At 49.1% G+C, this 14533-nt stretch overlaps 1 protein-coding gene across 2 annotated transcripts in view; it reads left to right on the top strand.

Annotated features, from left to right (window-relative positions):
• LOC140720501 (NACHT, LRR and PYD domains-containing protein 3-like) overlaps nt 1-9703 on the top strand; it is a 44397-nt gene extending 34694 nt beyond the window's left edge. For both annotated transcript variants that reach the window (XM_073035349.1, XM_073035350.1), the window contains 6 exons: nt 2951-4688; nt 7753-7839; nt 7995-8165; nt 8321-8491; nt 8647-8814; nt 8979-9703. In XM_073035349.1, the coding sequence (XP_072891450.1) occupies nt 2951-4688; nt 7753-7839; nt 7995-8165; nt 8321-8491; nt 8647-8814; nt 8979-9066 (2423 nt within the window). In that variant the 3' untranslated portion in view covers nt 9067-9703. The remainder of the gene's footprint in view (nt 1-2950; nt 4689-7752; nt 7840-7994; nt 8166-8320; nt 8492-8646; nt 8815-8978) is intronic.
• Nucleotides 9704-14533: the final 4830 nt, after the last annotated feature.

The following is a 14533-nucleotide window of genomic DNA, read 5'->3' as shown; positions in this document are numbered from 1 at the left end:
AATTAGCTCTAAGGATATATTTTCATAACGCACGAATGATTCAGCACTCCTTACAAGCATATGCAAATCTGATAAGGGGTACACGAACTGAACGGAAATGAAAGAATAACCCATAAAAATGAAGAAACTATCATAATAGTAGAAAACGTTAACCAATGGAAGAGTCTGACTCCCCAAGGAAGACAGCCACACGATCTGAGCCAACTAGATGTCGACAAGGAAGGGTCGAGCCCCCGGCTCAGAGTTGGAGACCTCTTCCCAGAAACAGAAGAGATCATTGTCGCAATACAGGACCAGGTGGTTAACACGTGTAGTTATCAACAATGCAGAATAAAAGAACAATACGTTCAAGACGAAAAATGCTGAAAATTACAACCGAAAACAGAAACAATCCAACACTTTCCAGGATCCTGCAGCAGTTTAACTGATTCTCATTACTCGCACAAGCACAGTCAAATAGTGGACAACATTCTCAAAAATTTTGCTTAAACTACAACTGATGAAAGACACCATAACTTACTGTAAGTACAAACCTGCTCCGCATTTAGAATTAGAGTCCTTCATATCATACAATGACCGATCATTATTTCAGATTTAATAATCCATGATAACCGTTCAGATATAATTTACAGAATAAACAAGCAGCAACAAGTTTTTTTTTTCAGATATACAGTATATAGCCATTCCAAACACACACATAACGTACAGAAATGAATTAGTGAAAAACACCAGGAAAATGCTGAATTAAAAGGGGAAAATGAAAGACTATGGAACACCAACAGGTTATTCATTATCCCAAACGTAATATCGATAACTGGTATTTTCCCAAAGGCTTTACAGAATAGTATCAATAAATTAGGCCCACAAGGCAATACGAGCAAATCTTCAAAAACCCACAATACTATACACCACGAGAATAGTCTGAAATTTCATATCAATTTAGATATGACTGTGGTTGGCTATGCCCGTACCTCAAGTTTTACCAGTTTATCCGATGATGATGATAATAACAACAACAACAACAACAACAACAACAACAACAACAACAATAATAATAATAATAATAATAATAATAATAATAATAATAATAATAATAATAATAATAATAATAATAATAATAATAATAACTACAACAACAACTTATTTGTAAAGCACCTTTCATCCAGACGATGTCCTTCAAACCGCATCAGAAAGGGATAAAGTGCAAACTAGAAAATAAAAGACAAAATGTCTGTCGTAAGACACACCTCAGTCTTCTGCATCGTACTGTAGTTTTAGGTGTTGAGTTCCACAGTCTGGGAGCATAGTTCCAAAATCAAAACTCTGACCTCCCGATGATCCTTTAACCTTCTGCTTTATTGTCTGACTGCACTGCATTTTCTCGGCACCTAAAACACAGTTTCCCTGTACTATTCTTTTCCGTTTATCCTTGTAAGACCTCATGGCGCTGATGTGATGAAAGAATCGATTTGGATCGCATACAGAAAAGTTTCCCATTTTACCGTGGTGCATGTGACAATAATAAACCAATTTATCGATTTATTGTTGTCAATAATTGTTGCCCATTGTTTGATTAAGATTGTCATACCCGGGGTTGGTAGCGGGGATGAGCTGCCACGACCTCTTAATTCTCTCAGCAGTGACTCAAATAGCCTCTAACAACAAAGTCCAGCTCCTGGCCTTCACATGTGGCATAGCCACTAAGCCCGGTGGAAGCGTTTCTTCCGACAGGAGAAGGGGTAAAGGCGGGTTACTGGTGCCTTACAACCAGTCGCTTTGGACAGATGGGTCTCGTCGGCCATGATTGGCAGCTCACCCAGCAACAGGAAAGCTCTGATCTCAAACCTCTGCTGCCCTGAATCTGCACCCCTCATGGGGAAGAGTTTGGGAGTAAACCCAATGGGAAAATACTTGACATGGAGCCCCTAAGGCAGTTTGAAATAGTGTTCAACGCAGACTTGCATCACCTGGAACACCTCTGGTGCCAAGCTGTGTCAGTCTCTGCCGATCCTTTGTGTACATCAGATGCAGGAGCGAGAGAGCTTGCTACATCGGCAAAAGCTTCCTCTCCATATCGTAGTGTCCCGGCTTGCAGGGGCAGGACATCCTCGGTCGACTCTGACAGACGGAGGCCTCATTAGACAGAGCCCCACACCCCCACAGCAAGACTGATGAGTAGCAGTTGTCAAGACTTCACCACCCTCTCCCAGAAACACGATGTACATCACTGATGCAGACGCTTGTGGTTTCTTCCATTAACATCTTTCCACCAATCCTCCATCACTGCGACTGCAAACTAGTCATTTTCTTTCTTGTCATTCCGATGGGTTCTCGATCCGCAAGTTCACTGTGATTCTCCCCCAGGCGCTGCCCGACTTGAGTATTTCCATATAACCATACAACAATTACAGCACGTAAACAGGCCATCACGGCCCTTCTAGTACATGCCGAACGCGTACTCTCACCTAGTCCTACCTACCTGCACTCAGCCCATAAATCTCCATTGCTTTCCTGTCCATATACCTATCCAATTTTACTTTAAATGACAATACCGAAACTGCCTCTACCACTTCTACTGGAAGCTCGTTCCACACAGCTACCACTCACCGAGTAAAGAAACCCGCATTCCAAGCATGTTCTGTTCCTTTAAATATATAAATATAGTGAAGTGTTGTAACGGGAGTGCAGTCAGGATTGCAAAGGATATCAGGGGAAAGTTCACCTTCAACAGTAGTTCGTGTCAGAATGTGAGGATTGGACATTTTTTCTGGGACAATTATCGCTATTAGTTCCAGTGTCTGTGAACAGAATTTTACTTTCTGTCCTAATATTCATGGACGCATATATTTAATTCATGTAATCTCAAACACTGAATATTGGAATGCAGTTATAAAGTTCTTTGTCAGTTGAGCTAGTTAACATTTTGACTCTGTTCTCTGTTCCCATGAAGATGTTCAACAGAAACACAAGGAGACTCTGCGGGCACAAACTGAAACACTGAGAGTGAACACGATCCTGATGAGGGAGAAGGTGAAGGTTTTCCAGCTGGATGATCGATACACAAAGCTCACGGTCATTTCTACTTTTCGACATCCGAGACTGGTGGAACACGAGCTGCTGGCAAGAGGCAGAGACCACGAGGATTATAGAAAGAAACATCTCCGTGGAGCGTTAGAAAAAATACAGACTGCCCAGTTATTCCACAGCAGTTTTTCCCGGAGTAAATCCAAATCTGGCAGTTCCGCAGCAGTAGCCGGAGTGCCAGGAATCGGGAAAACAACAATGCTACAAAAGATTGTTTATGACTGGGCCACGGGGAAAATATTCCAACAATTTCAGTTTGTCTTCAGTTTCAAATTCCGGGATTTAAACACTATTAACTGCAGAATAAACCTGAGGGAACTGATTCTGGATCAGTATCCTTACTTTGGGAATATCCTGAGAGAGGTCTGGAAGAACCCAGAGGGATTGCTGTTTATATTCGATGGTTTGGATGAATTCAAGCACAGAATCGATTTTGCGGACAGTCGGAGAGATACAGAACCCAAGCACCAGTGCCCAGATCCCGAGTGGTGGTGTGAAGTGTCTGACATAGTGTACAGTTTAATCCAGGGCAAGCTGCTCCCAGGGTGTTCAGTGCTGGTGACGACCCGCCCCACTGTGTTACATTTCTTGGAAAAAGCGAAGATCGGTGTTTGGGCTGAAATCCTGGGATTTGTTGGTGAGGAACGGAAGGAATATTTCATCAGGCATTTTGAAGATCAGATGGTGGCAGCAGCTGTTTTCAAACACGTGGAGGAGAACGAGATCCTGTACACCATGAGCTACAACCCATCCTACTGCTGCATCCTCGCTCTGGCACTGGGCCCCTTATTCACACAAAGAGTCAGGGACCCGCAGAGAGTTCCCAAGACCATCACCCAACTGTACTCCTACTTTATTTACAACATCCTGAAAAACCACGGTCGTGAGATTGAGAAACCCCGTGATGTGTTACTCAGGGTCGGTCAGATGGCCTACAGAGGAGTGTCCGAGAAGAAGATTGTATTTGCAGACGGAGATTTGATCAAGTTCAATCTGCAGCCTTCCCAGTTCCTGTCCGGGTTCCTGATGGAGCTTTTGGAGAGAGAGGATTCTGCCCAGAGCGTGGTGTACACATTCCCACATCTCACCATCCAAGAGTTTGTAGCTGCAGTCGCACAATTCCTGACTGTACATCCCGAAGATATCCTGAAATTCCTCACTGAAGCCCACAAGACGGAAGATGGACGATTTGAGGTATTTCTCCGTTTCGTTGCTGGTCTCTCCAACCCAATGACAGCTGGGGGCCTGGAGGAGTTTCTCGGTCCATTTCCTCATCAAACAACTCGCGGGGTGATTGACTGGGTGAAGGAGGAGGTTAAATGCCAGAGCGGAAACACGAGGAGTGAAGATAGTAAAAGGAGACTCCTGAACACATTACACTACCTGTTTGAGTCTCAGAATCGTGGCCTGGCTCAGGCCACACTGGGGTCTATGAAAACACTTTCATTACGTGAAATGACACTGACACCTATTGACTGCGCGGTCCTGTCTGATGTCATCGGACTCTCTGATACAATAAAAGAGCTCGACCTGTGGAACTGCCACATCCAATGTGAAGGACTCCAGCGGCTGGGAGCCGGGCTGCACAAGTGCCAGGAGTTGAAGTAACTAGTTTTATCTCTCACTCTGAACTGTGAAACAGTTCCATTGTGCTGTTTCAAAGTAAAGGGATTTGGTTAAAACTGCAGAAAATCAGATTGAGATGAAGAGTGACAAATGCCACCTCCCTTCAACCTGTGCGATCACTCTTCCCCATCCCCTCTCTTCCTGTCGGACCTCTCTACCCCATCCCCCTTTTTCCTGTGGGATCTCTCTTCCCCATCCCCCGTTTTCCTTTGGATCTCTCTTCGCCATCCCCCTTCTTCCTGTGGGATCTCTCTTCCCCATCCACCTTTTTCCTGTTGGATTTTTCTTACCCATTACTGTTCCTCTTGTTAGATTTCTCTTGCACACCCCCGTTCCTGCTGTGGGATCACTCATCCCCATCCCCCTTGTTCCTGTGCGATATATCTTCCCAAATCCACTTCCTCCTGTGTGAATTATCTTCCGCATTCCCGTTCCTCCTGTGGGATCTCTTTGCCCCATCCCACATCCTCCTGTGGGATCTCTTTTCCCCATTCCCTTCGTCCTGTGGGATCTATTTTCCCCATCCCCCTTTCTCCTGACGGATCTCTGTTCCCCATCACCTTTCCTCCCGTGGGATCTCACTCTCCATCCCCCTTCCTCCTGTGGGATCTCTCTACCCCAACCCCTTCCCCCTGTGGGATCTCTTTTCCCCATCCCCCTTCCTCCTCTGGGATCTCTCTTCTCCATCCCCCATCCTCTTATGGGATCTCTCTACCCCATCCCCCTTTTTCCTGTGGGATCTCTCTTCCCCATCCCCCGTTTTCCTTTGGATCTCTCTTCGCCATCCCCCTTCTTCCTGTGGGATCTCTCTTCCCCATCCACCTTTTTCCTGTTGGATTTTTCTTACCCATTACTGTTCCTCTTGTTAGATTTCTCTTGCACACCCCCGTTCCTGCTGTGGGATCACTCATCCCCATCCCCCTTGTTCCTGTGCGATATATCTTCCCAAATCCACTTCCTCCTGTGTGAATTATCTTCCGCATTCCCGTTCCTCCTGTGGGATCTCTTTGCCCCATCCCACATCCTCCTGTGGGATCTCTTTTCCCCATTCCCTTCGTCCTGTGGGATCTATTTTCCCCATCCCCCTTTCTCCTGACGGATCTCTGTTCCCATCACCTTTCCTCCCGTGGGATCTCACTCTCCATCCCCCTTCCTCCTGTGGGATCTCTCTACCCCACCCCCTTCCCCCTGTGGGATCTCTTTTCCCCATCCCCCTTCCTCCTCTGGGATCTCTCTTCTCCATCCCCCATCCTCTTGTGGGATCTCTCTACCCCATCCCCCTTTCTCCTGTTGTATCTCTTTTCCCCATTCCCTTCCTCCTGTGGGATCTCTCTACCCCATCCCCCTTCCTCCTGTGGGATCTCTCTTCTCCATCCCCCATCCTCCTGTCGGATCTCTTTTCCCCATTCCCATCCTCCTGAGATATCTCTCTTCTCCATCACCCTTCCTCCCGTGGATCTCCCTTCCCTATGCCCCTTCTTCCTCAGCGATATATCTTCCGAAATCCACTTTCTCCATTGTGATTTCTCTTCCCCATTCCCCTTCCTCCTGTAGGATCTCACAGTCCATTCCCCTTCCTCATATGGGATCTCGCTTCCTCATCCCCTTCCTCCTGCGGGATCTCTCTACCCCCATCCCCCTTTCTCCTGTGGGATCTCTCTTCCCCATCCGCCTTCCCCCTGTGGGATCTCTGTCCCCCATCCACATTTTTCCTGTTTGATTTCTCTTACCCATTACCCTTCCTCTTGTTAGATTTCTCTTCCACACCCCCGTTCCTGCTGTGGGATCACTCATCCCCATCCCCCTTGTTCCTGTGCAATATATCTTCCCAAATCCACTTTCTCCTTTGTGATTTCACTTCCCCAATCCCCTTCCTCCTATAGGATCTCACACTCCATTCCCCTTCCTCATATGGGATCTCGCTTCCTCATCCCCTTCCTCCTGCGGGATCTCTCTACCCCATCCCCCTTTCTCCTGTGGGATCTCTCTTCCTCATCCGCCTTCCCCCTGTGGGATCTCTGTTCCGCATTCCCCTTCTTCCTGCGGGATCTCTCTACCCCATCCCCCTTTCTCCTGTGGGATCTCCCTTCCTCATCCGCCTTCATCCTGTGGGATTTCTCTTCCCCATCCCCCTTCCTCCTGTGGGATCTCACTTCCCCATCCCTCTTCTTCCTGTGCGATATATCATCCCAAATCCACTTCCCCCTGTGGGATCTCTCTTCCCCATCCCCATTCCTCCTATGGGATCTCTCTTCCCCATTCCCCTTCCTCCTATAGGATCTCACTTCTCCATCTCTCTTTCTCCTGTGGGATCTCTTTTCCCCATCCCTCTTCCTCCTGTGGGATCTCTTTTCCCCATCCCCTTCCTCCTGTGGGATCTCTCTCCCCCATCCCCTTCCTCCTGTGGGATCTCTTTTCCCCACCCCCCTTCCTCCTGTGGGAACTGTCTTCCCCAGTCCCCTTCCTCCTGTGGGATCTCTCTTCCCCATCCTGCTTCCTCCTGTGGGATCTCTGTTCCCCATCACACTTCCTCCTGTGGGATCTCTCTTCCCCATCTTCCTCCTATGGGATCTATTTTCCCCACCACCCTTCCTCCTGTGGGATCTCTTTTCCCCATTCCTTTCCTCCCGTGGGATCTCTTTCCCCCATCCCTTTCCACTTGTGTCTTTCCATCCGTTCCCTCAGGTGGGGTCTCTTCCTCCATCTCCCATCGACATTTCCCGATTCACAAAGCTTCCTCACTGTGGGGCTATATCACCTTCATCCCTGCCCCTTCTGACACTCTGTGGTCAGTAACACTTTTCTAGCCAACGGAGAATGAGACAGAATATGTGGAGTTCACAGGGTCACAGCAACAGACTAGATTACTGACATTGGGTGAATACCCTGGAGCTGGGCAGTGAGGGACATTGACAGTGATGGGAACTCCGATCAGTGATTTACGGAAGGGTTTAATGTTTCCTGAAATATCCGCATGAGAGAATTACCCTCCGACCTACGGTTTGAATCACTTTGTTCATCAATTTGTCTGTTTGTGTTTAGACTTGGTTTCATTGAACTGGGAGATTCAGGAGTGAAACTGGTGTCTGTGGCTCTGGGGAACCCAGAGTGTAAAATACAGAAACTGTGGTAAGTGCCAGTCTGTGGGAGATTGTGTTTACAGTCACTGGGTGTCTGATACTGAACATTAATGTTATCAATAATTGTGTTACTGATAAACACTGGGAATCTGTACCGTCTCCTGTCTCTCTGTGTCCTTCACCCTCACTCTCTCTCATCTCCAGGCTGAACAATGTCGGTCTCACAGATTCTGGGGCTGAGGATCTCGCCTCCGCTCTCAGTACAAACCCATCACTGACAGAGCTGGACCTGTGTGATAATAAACTGGGGGATTCAGGAGTGAAACTGGTGTTTTCGGCTCTGGGGAACACGGAGTGTAAAATACAGAAACTGGGGTAAGTACCAGACTGTGGGAGATTGTGTTTACTTTCACTGGGTGTCTGACACTGAACATTATTGTGATCAGTAGTTGTGTTACTGATAAACACTGGGGATTTGTACCGTCTCCTGTCTCTCTGTGTTCTTCACCCTCACTCTCTCTCATCTCCAGGCTGAACCGAGTCGGTCTCACAGATTCTGGGGCAGAGCATCTCGCCTCCGCTCTCAGTACAAACCCAACACTGACGGAGCTGGACCTGAATTATAATAAACTGGGAGATTCAGGAGTGAAACTGCTGTCTGCGGCTCTGAGGAACTCGGAGTGTAAAATATGTACACTGCGGTAAGTACCAGACTGTGGGAGATTGTGTTTACAGTCACTGGGTGTCTGACACTGAACATTAATATGATCAGTAATTGTGTTATTGATAAACACTGGGGATTTGTACCGTCTCCTGTCTCTCTGTGTCCTTCACCCTCACTCTCTCTCATCTCCAGGCTGGAGAATGTCGGTCTCACAGATTCTGGTGCTGAGGATCTCGTCTCCGCTCTCAGTACAAACCAATCACTGAGGGGGCTGGATCTGGGATTAAACTCGCTGACAGACCGATCTGTCCCCGCTCTCCGCCGCCTCATACTGACCCTCCCGAGTTTGAAGTGGATCGAGTGAGTGTTTGTGCTAATGTTCAATGTGATAAAATATCAGCGGATCCGCGGGATTTCTGGTGATATTTGTCTGTGAGTGTTGTTGAAACATTAACCCCGGTCCCCTGTTACTGACACTGTTGTGTAATCTGTTTATTCCATCTTCATTCTCCCATCTGTTTCAGGTTGGACGGGAATCGGTTCAGTGAGACCTGGGAGAAGGAATTCAGATCTCTGCGGGGAGTCAGATCCGGACTGAGAGTGGGTCTGTGAACATCTGAATGTGTGAACATCCCCGCCAGCGGGATGGAGCCGATTCCCTGCTCTCCCCTTTAAATCCCGCCCTTACCTTTAATGGCGGCGCGCCGGGGGGACATCCCAACTGTTTTAACGGAACTGGCTCTGGTCTCGAGCTCGGTGATATCGGAAGCGCTCCCGCAGTGACGTATTTCCGCCTGTTGTCCAGCGGCGCAGCTTCCGCCAGATGTGCGGGTTCGAGACTCTCCCGCGTGACACCCCGGGGAATTACCCAGACAGGAGGAGCCCGGGGGGCCGGGGCTCATTCTGGGACACCGGTGTCCCGGGGGGGGGGGCATTGTCCCGGGAGAGAATCTTTTTGCTCCCTTTGCAGAGGACGGTGCATTCGGCAGTCTGGCCGATACAATGATGTTCAACAGAGAAATATTTCGGCAGTGACTCTGGATCTGCAGCGTTCCCGGACACGGCCCTGAAGTGTGATTTTATAAGTATCGCTTACGCGATGCAGAGTGACGGTTAGAGACGGGACTGAGTAATCTACCTGTCACCCGTTGTCACCAGTCAGTTAATTCTGTGTGACTGTGAGTGAGTCCGGAACGGTGTGGCGACCCACTTTCTGCGCAGGCGCGCCGACTCACAAATCGCCAGCGCGAGTGGGGGGGGGGGGGGGGGAGAGAGAGAACACCTCTGACGTCATTTCCGCCCGGAGAGGGCGGGCGCAAGGGATTAAATGCCAGCGCCGCGAAGTTTGAATAAACTAGCCTGGAACAGACTTACCGACTGCGTGTTGTCTCTAGCTCTGTATGTAGTACATCGCTACAACAGCTTATTTATTCCCGCAAGTCAGCAGCTCACATATTGTTTTATTTACATTTATCATGATGAAATCAATAAACCGCTGTAACTTCCTGCCTTGGTGTCGGACTTGAGTTTGTTTGAGGTTTCTGCTGCCCCCCGCACCCTGTGCACTGTAACAGTGGGTCGGAGCTCCTCACACTGACACAGTAGCGTCTCAGCTCCAGGCTGAGGGAGGACGGACTGGCAGAGTCTGGGTGCCCAGGATCTCATCTCAAATTAACCCCCTTCCTGGCTAACCGCCCCCTTCCTGTATCTCGCAGACGTGAGTCACTGAGGTCCAGAGTACGGGACGGATGGAGGATGGAATACGGGCGTGAAACACAGAGAGAAGCTCCCTCGACACCGTCCCATCACACACTCCCGGGGTTGGACACAGAGTGAATCTCCCTCCACACCGTCCCATCACACATTCCTGGGATCAAACACAGAGTGAATCTCCCTCCACACCGTCCCATCACACACTCCCGGGGTCGGACACAGAGTGAATCTCCCTCCACACCGTCCCATTACACTTTCCTGGGATCAGACACAGAGTGAATGTCCCTCCACACCGTCCCATCACACATTCCTGGGATCAAACACTGGGTGATTTCATCTGTGTCCCATCTCTTCACGTTCCCCGTGGTGAGACTTGGAGACAGGCTCAGTGTAACCCTCCGGCCCGGCCAACCTGAGAAATCTCGTTTGTGTGGATGTGTTGCCCGGTTACAAATCAACCCCACGAAATAACGAGCAGTACACCATTTGGAATTAAACGATTGGGTTTATGATTCTTCATTTGACTACGGGGTTAGTACAGAAAACAAAGAGAAAAAGGGCCCATTTTAACGAAACAGTCTAATGCTCTCCTTGGAGCTCACTGTTTTCCCGCCCGTCCGTTCTCCATCGATTTCCCCCGGGCGTGGTCGACTCCCGACCCCATTCCAAGTCCGCTTAGGCCTGCAGACTACGATATCCCCGTTCTGACATCTTCTCTTTCCATCTTCTGCCGAACAAAAGCCCGCGAGTCCCTCGCTCTCGGTCTCACAGGAAAGAGAACCCCTTCCATCATGGGACGCCACGCATTCCAAAGCCCCCGTTATCTCTCGTCATAACACAAACACACTGCTGCTACAGAGAAACCATTACATTAGCAGTGAAACTTTTCCCAGGGCGTTGCATGTACATTAATCGAAGGGATTTAATTTCACCGGATTTTGTTTCCACCAGTGTCGCCCATCGATTCGTTACTTACTGGATTGGAAATTGCGGAGACGGGTGAGGTTGGGAATGTTACATTTCCGTGGTGTGGGAGTTACACGAGGCCGTGGGGAAAGTGTTTGGGAGAGGGTTAAGTTTGGAGACTGACAGAAGGCCGTGGGGGGAGAGTGGGGCAGTGGGATTAGCTTGTTGACTGATGCAGGGTTGTCGGGAGTGATTTGGGAACTGACTCGCGGTATCGTGGGATTAGTTCAGAGGCTGACTCGGGACTGTGGGGAGATCGCGGTATCATGGGATTAGTTCAGAGGCTGACAAGGGGCTGTGGGAGAGCGGTATCATGGGATTAGTTTAGAGGCTGACTAGGGGCTGTGGGGAGAGCGCGGTATCATGAGATTAGTTTAGAGGCTGACTAGGGGCTGTGGGGAGAGCGCGGTCTCATGGGATTAATTCAGAGGCTGACAAGGGGCTGTGGGAGAGCGCGGTATCATGAGGTTAGTTCAGAGGCTGACTGGGGCTGTGGGGAGAGCGCGGTATCATGAGATTAGCTAAGAGGCTGACTACGGACTGTGGGGAGAGCGTGGTACCATGAGTTTAGTTTAGAGGCTGCCTAGGGGCTGTGGGGAGAGCGCGGTATCATGAGATTAGTTTAGAGGCTGACAAGCGGCTGTGGGGAGAGCGCGGTATCATGAGATTAGTTCAGAGGCTGTCAAAAGGCTGTGGGAAGAGCGCAGATTTGTTGGATTAGTTTGGCGACGGTCTCCGGCTGTTTGCTGGATCTGTTTTGCCTCTGTTGAAATTGTCTACCTCTCTTTGATAGGAATGTGGCCTCTGTTCTTCTGTACAAGATTTTCTCTAAATGGCACACCTGCAGAGAGTGCAACATGCACTCACAGGGTTACAGTTGTAACGGTACATACAGATTCATCTGTGAGAAGTCTGCACATTTATACCCGGATATTCCAGAAGAGATCCAAGGTCTCTGTCAACAGCCTGTCGGGCCGATTTGAATCAAGTGACGTCACCCCACTTCTCCCCATTCAATCTACCGCACTGTTACTCCCACATCCTTTCATCCCCTAGCACCCTCTCCTCCGCTGCTTCCTAGCGCAGACTCCTACACTACTCGCAACCCTTTTCTCTCCCGCTGCTATCCCTCTCCCCTCTCTGTCCCGCTCTCCCCGCTCGCCCCATTTACTCTCACTTTCCGCTCCTTTTCTCGTTTCCCCCATCTTCTCTCTAACATTCCCTTTCCACACCACCTCTTCCCCTCGGACCCCATTATCTGCCTCTCCTCTCTCCGTTCTCTCCACACACTCTCACCTCAATTCTGTGGACTCTGCCTCTCAATTCCCCAACCTAGGGGGAAAAGACACTGCACATTCACCCTATCTGTGCCTCTCCTGGCTTCTTGCCCACGCTCTAAGGAACTAAGTCCCATCCTTGCCTTCTCTCCATAATCCAGACCCTGTAGTCCCGGCATCATCCTCGTTAATCTCCCTCTGCACTCTTCCCACCTCAGTGGCATCTTTCCTACAGGAGGGAGACCAGAACTGAACACCGCACTCCTAGTGAAGCCTCACCGACGTCGTGTACAACTCCAACATGACCTCAGCACGCCGCAAAGATGTAAAATTAACGTAAATTGGGAAAACTAATAAATACTGCAATTCAGGTGAATATCGAGGGAGTATTTAAGTGTTCAGGGAGCGTTCTCAAACTGATGGTGGAGGGGAGCAAGTGCATGTAAATTGTTGAGTTTTCAGGCGCCTGTACCCCCTCCCGATGGTACCGATGAGCACAGGGCATTTCCCGGCGGGAGGGGGTCCTCGCTGATGGTTGTGGTCTTCCCGAGGCATTCATTCTTCAACATGTCCTCGATGGGGGGGAGGTTTGTGCCCGTGATGGGATTGGCTGAGTCTAGAACCCTCTGCAGCCTCTGGCGACCCTCTGCGTTGCAGCCTCCACACCAGGCGGCGATGCGACAAGTCAGAACGCTCTCCACAGTACATCCGGAGAAATTCGCGAGTCTTCAATGACAGACAACTCTCCCTCAAACCCCTAACCTTGCAATCCCCTCTGTACCGAGAGAGATATGGATGGTGGAGAAGGGAAGGCCCGAGTAGAGTCTAGAATACACTCCGGCTTAGACTCGCAATAAACTAGTCTACAGTGCTGGAATCCAAAAGGCAAGATCACCAACAGTCGTACTGGAAATGGATCTCTTACGGTTGAGCACTGAGTGCTCGGTGCGATGCCTTCACCAATAGACATTCCATGAAGCAGTGTTGACAGGCAATAATTGGCAGTCTGAGTCTCAAATGGAAGGTGACATCTAACCACTCTCCCGGGAATGGGAGCGCCGAACTGTGGATGCCTGCCTCTGTCCATTCGGGAACTTGGCACCTTCTTCGTGTTTGAATGACTATTCATTATCTCTACACAGGTGGATTCACCATTCTTCTCCTTCGAGCTTATATCGTCTCCCACTATCGCCCTGACCTCATCCTCAATTCAGAGCGCTAGCCCACCTCCTTTACATTCCTGCTAATTGTTTCGTATTAACTGATATCCTTGGATATTGAATTCCCAATCCTCTCCACCTTGCAACCGGTTCTCGAAAATGGCCACTAAATCACCCCCCCCCCCTTGTACTGATTTGTGCCACAGGTTCACCGACCTTATTTGGAAAACTACGGGCATTCAGATAAAGTGCTTTCACACCCATTGTGTTTTTAGAATCATGTCATGTTTCTCTCATTACATTTGAATTTTCTTCGATTCACTAAACTCCGCTCTTACTTTTGTCTTTTGATTTTACTTTCACTTCCTCCACACTTATCACTTTTACTTTATCTTAACTCCGCCAATCTGTTGAACACACCCCCTCGTTCTGCGACACGGTGGGATCCAGGTCCCATCCCGGTTCCGGTGTATCCCGTCCCATTGGAACAGCTCCCTCCTTCCCCAATACTGAAGCCAATTTCCTTTGAATTCAAACTCACTTCTCCCACACTAATCCTTGAGCCACGCATTTAACTCTCCAGCCTTCTTTACCTTAAGCCAATTTCACATGGCTGAGGCAGTAACCAGGAGATTACCTCCTTTTTGGTTCGGAGTTCTTAAGTCCGTAGCTGCTTAATTCCCTCAGCAGAAACTTTTACCTGGGTCTACCGTTGTATTGTATGTACACAGTGACTTGGTTTCCACCGCCGCCTGCTGCAAGGATTTCCTCCAATTACCCCTCATGGCAGAAGAAATCCCTCCGAACCTGCGCTCTAAATTCTCATCCCTGCATGCTGAGGCTGTCCCCGCAGGCCTTTGTCCTGACCCCACCATCTCTCTCTCCATTCACTCTATCGAGGACTTTCAACATTTGATAGGTTTCAATGACGTCACCACTCATTCATCAGAATCCCAGAGAGTA

The sequence above is a fragment of the Hemitrygon akajei genome, unplaced genomic scaffold (genome assembly GCF_048418815.1).
Source record: "Hemitrygon akajei unplaced genomic scaffold, sHemAka1.3 Scf000043, whole genome shotgun sequence".
Taxonomy (NCBI): Eukaryota; Metazoa; Chordata; class Chondrichthyes; order Myliobatiformes; family Dasyatidae; genus Hemitrygon; species Hemitrygon akajei.
This window is presented reverse-complemented; position numbering and strand designations above follow the sequence as displayed.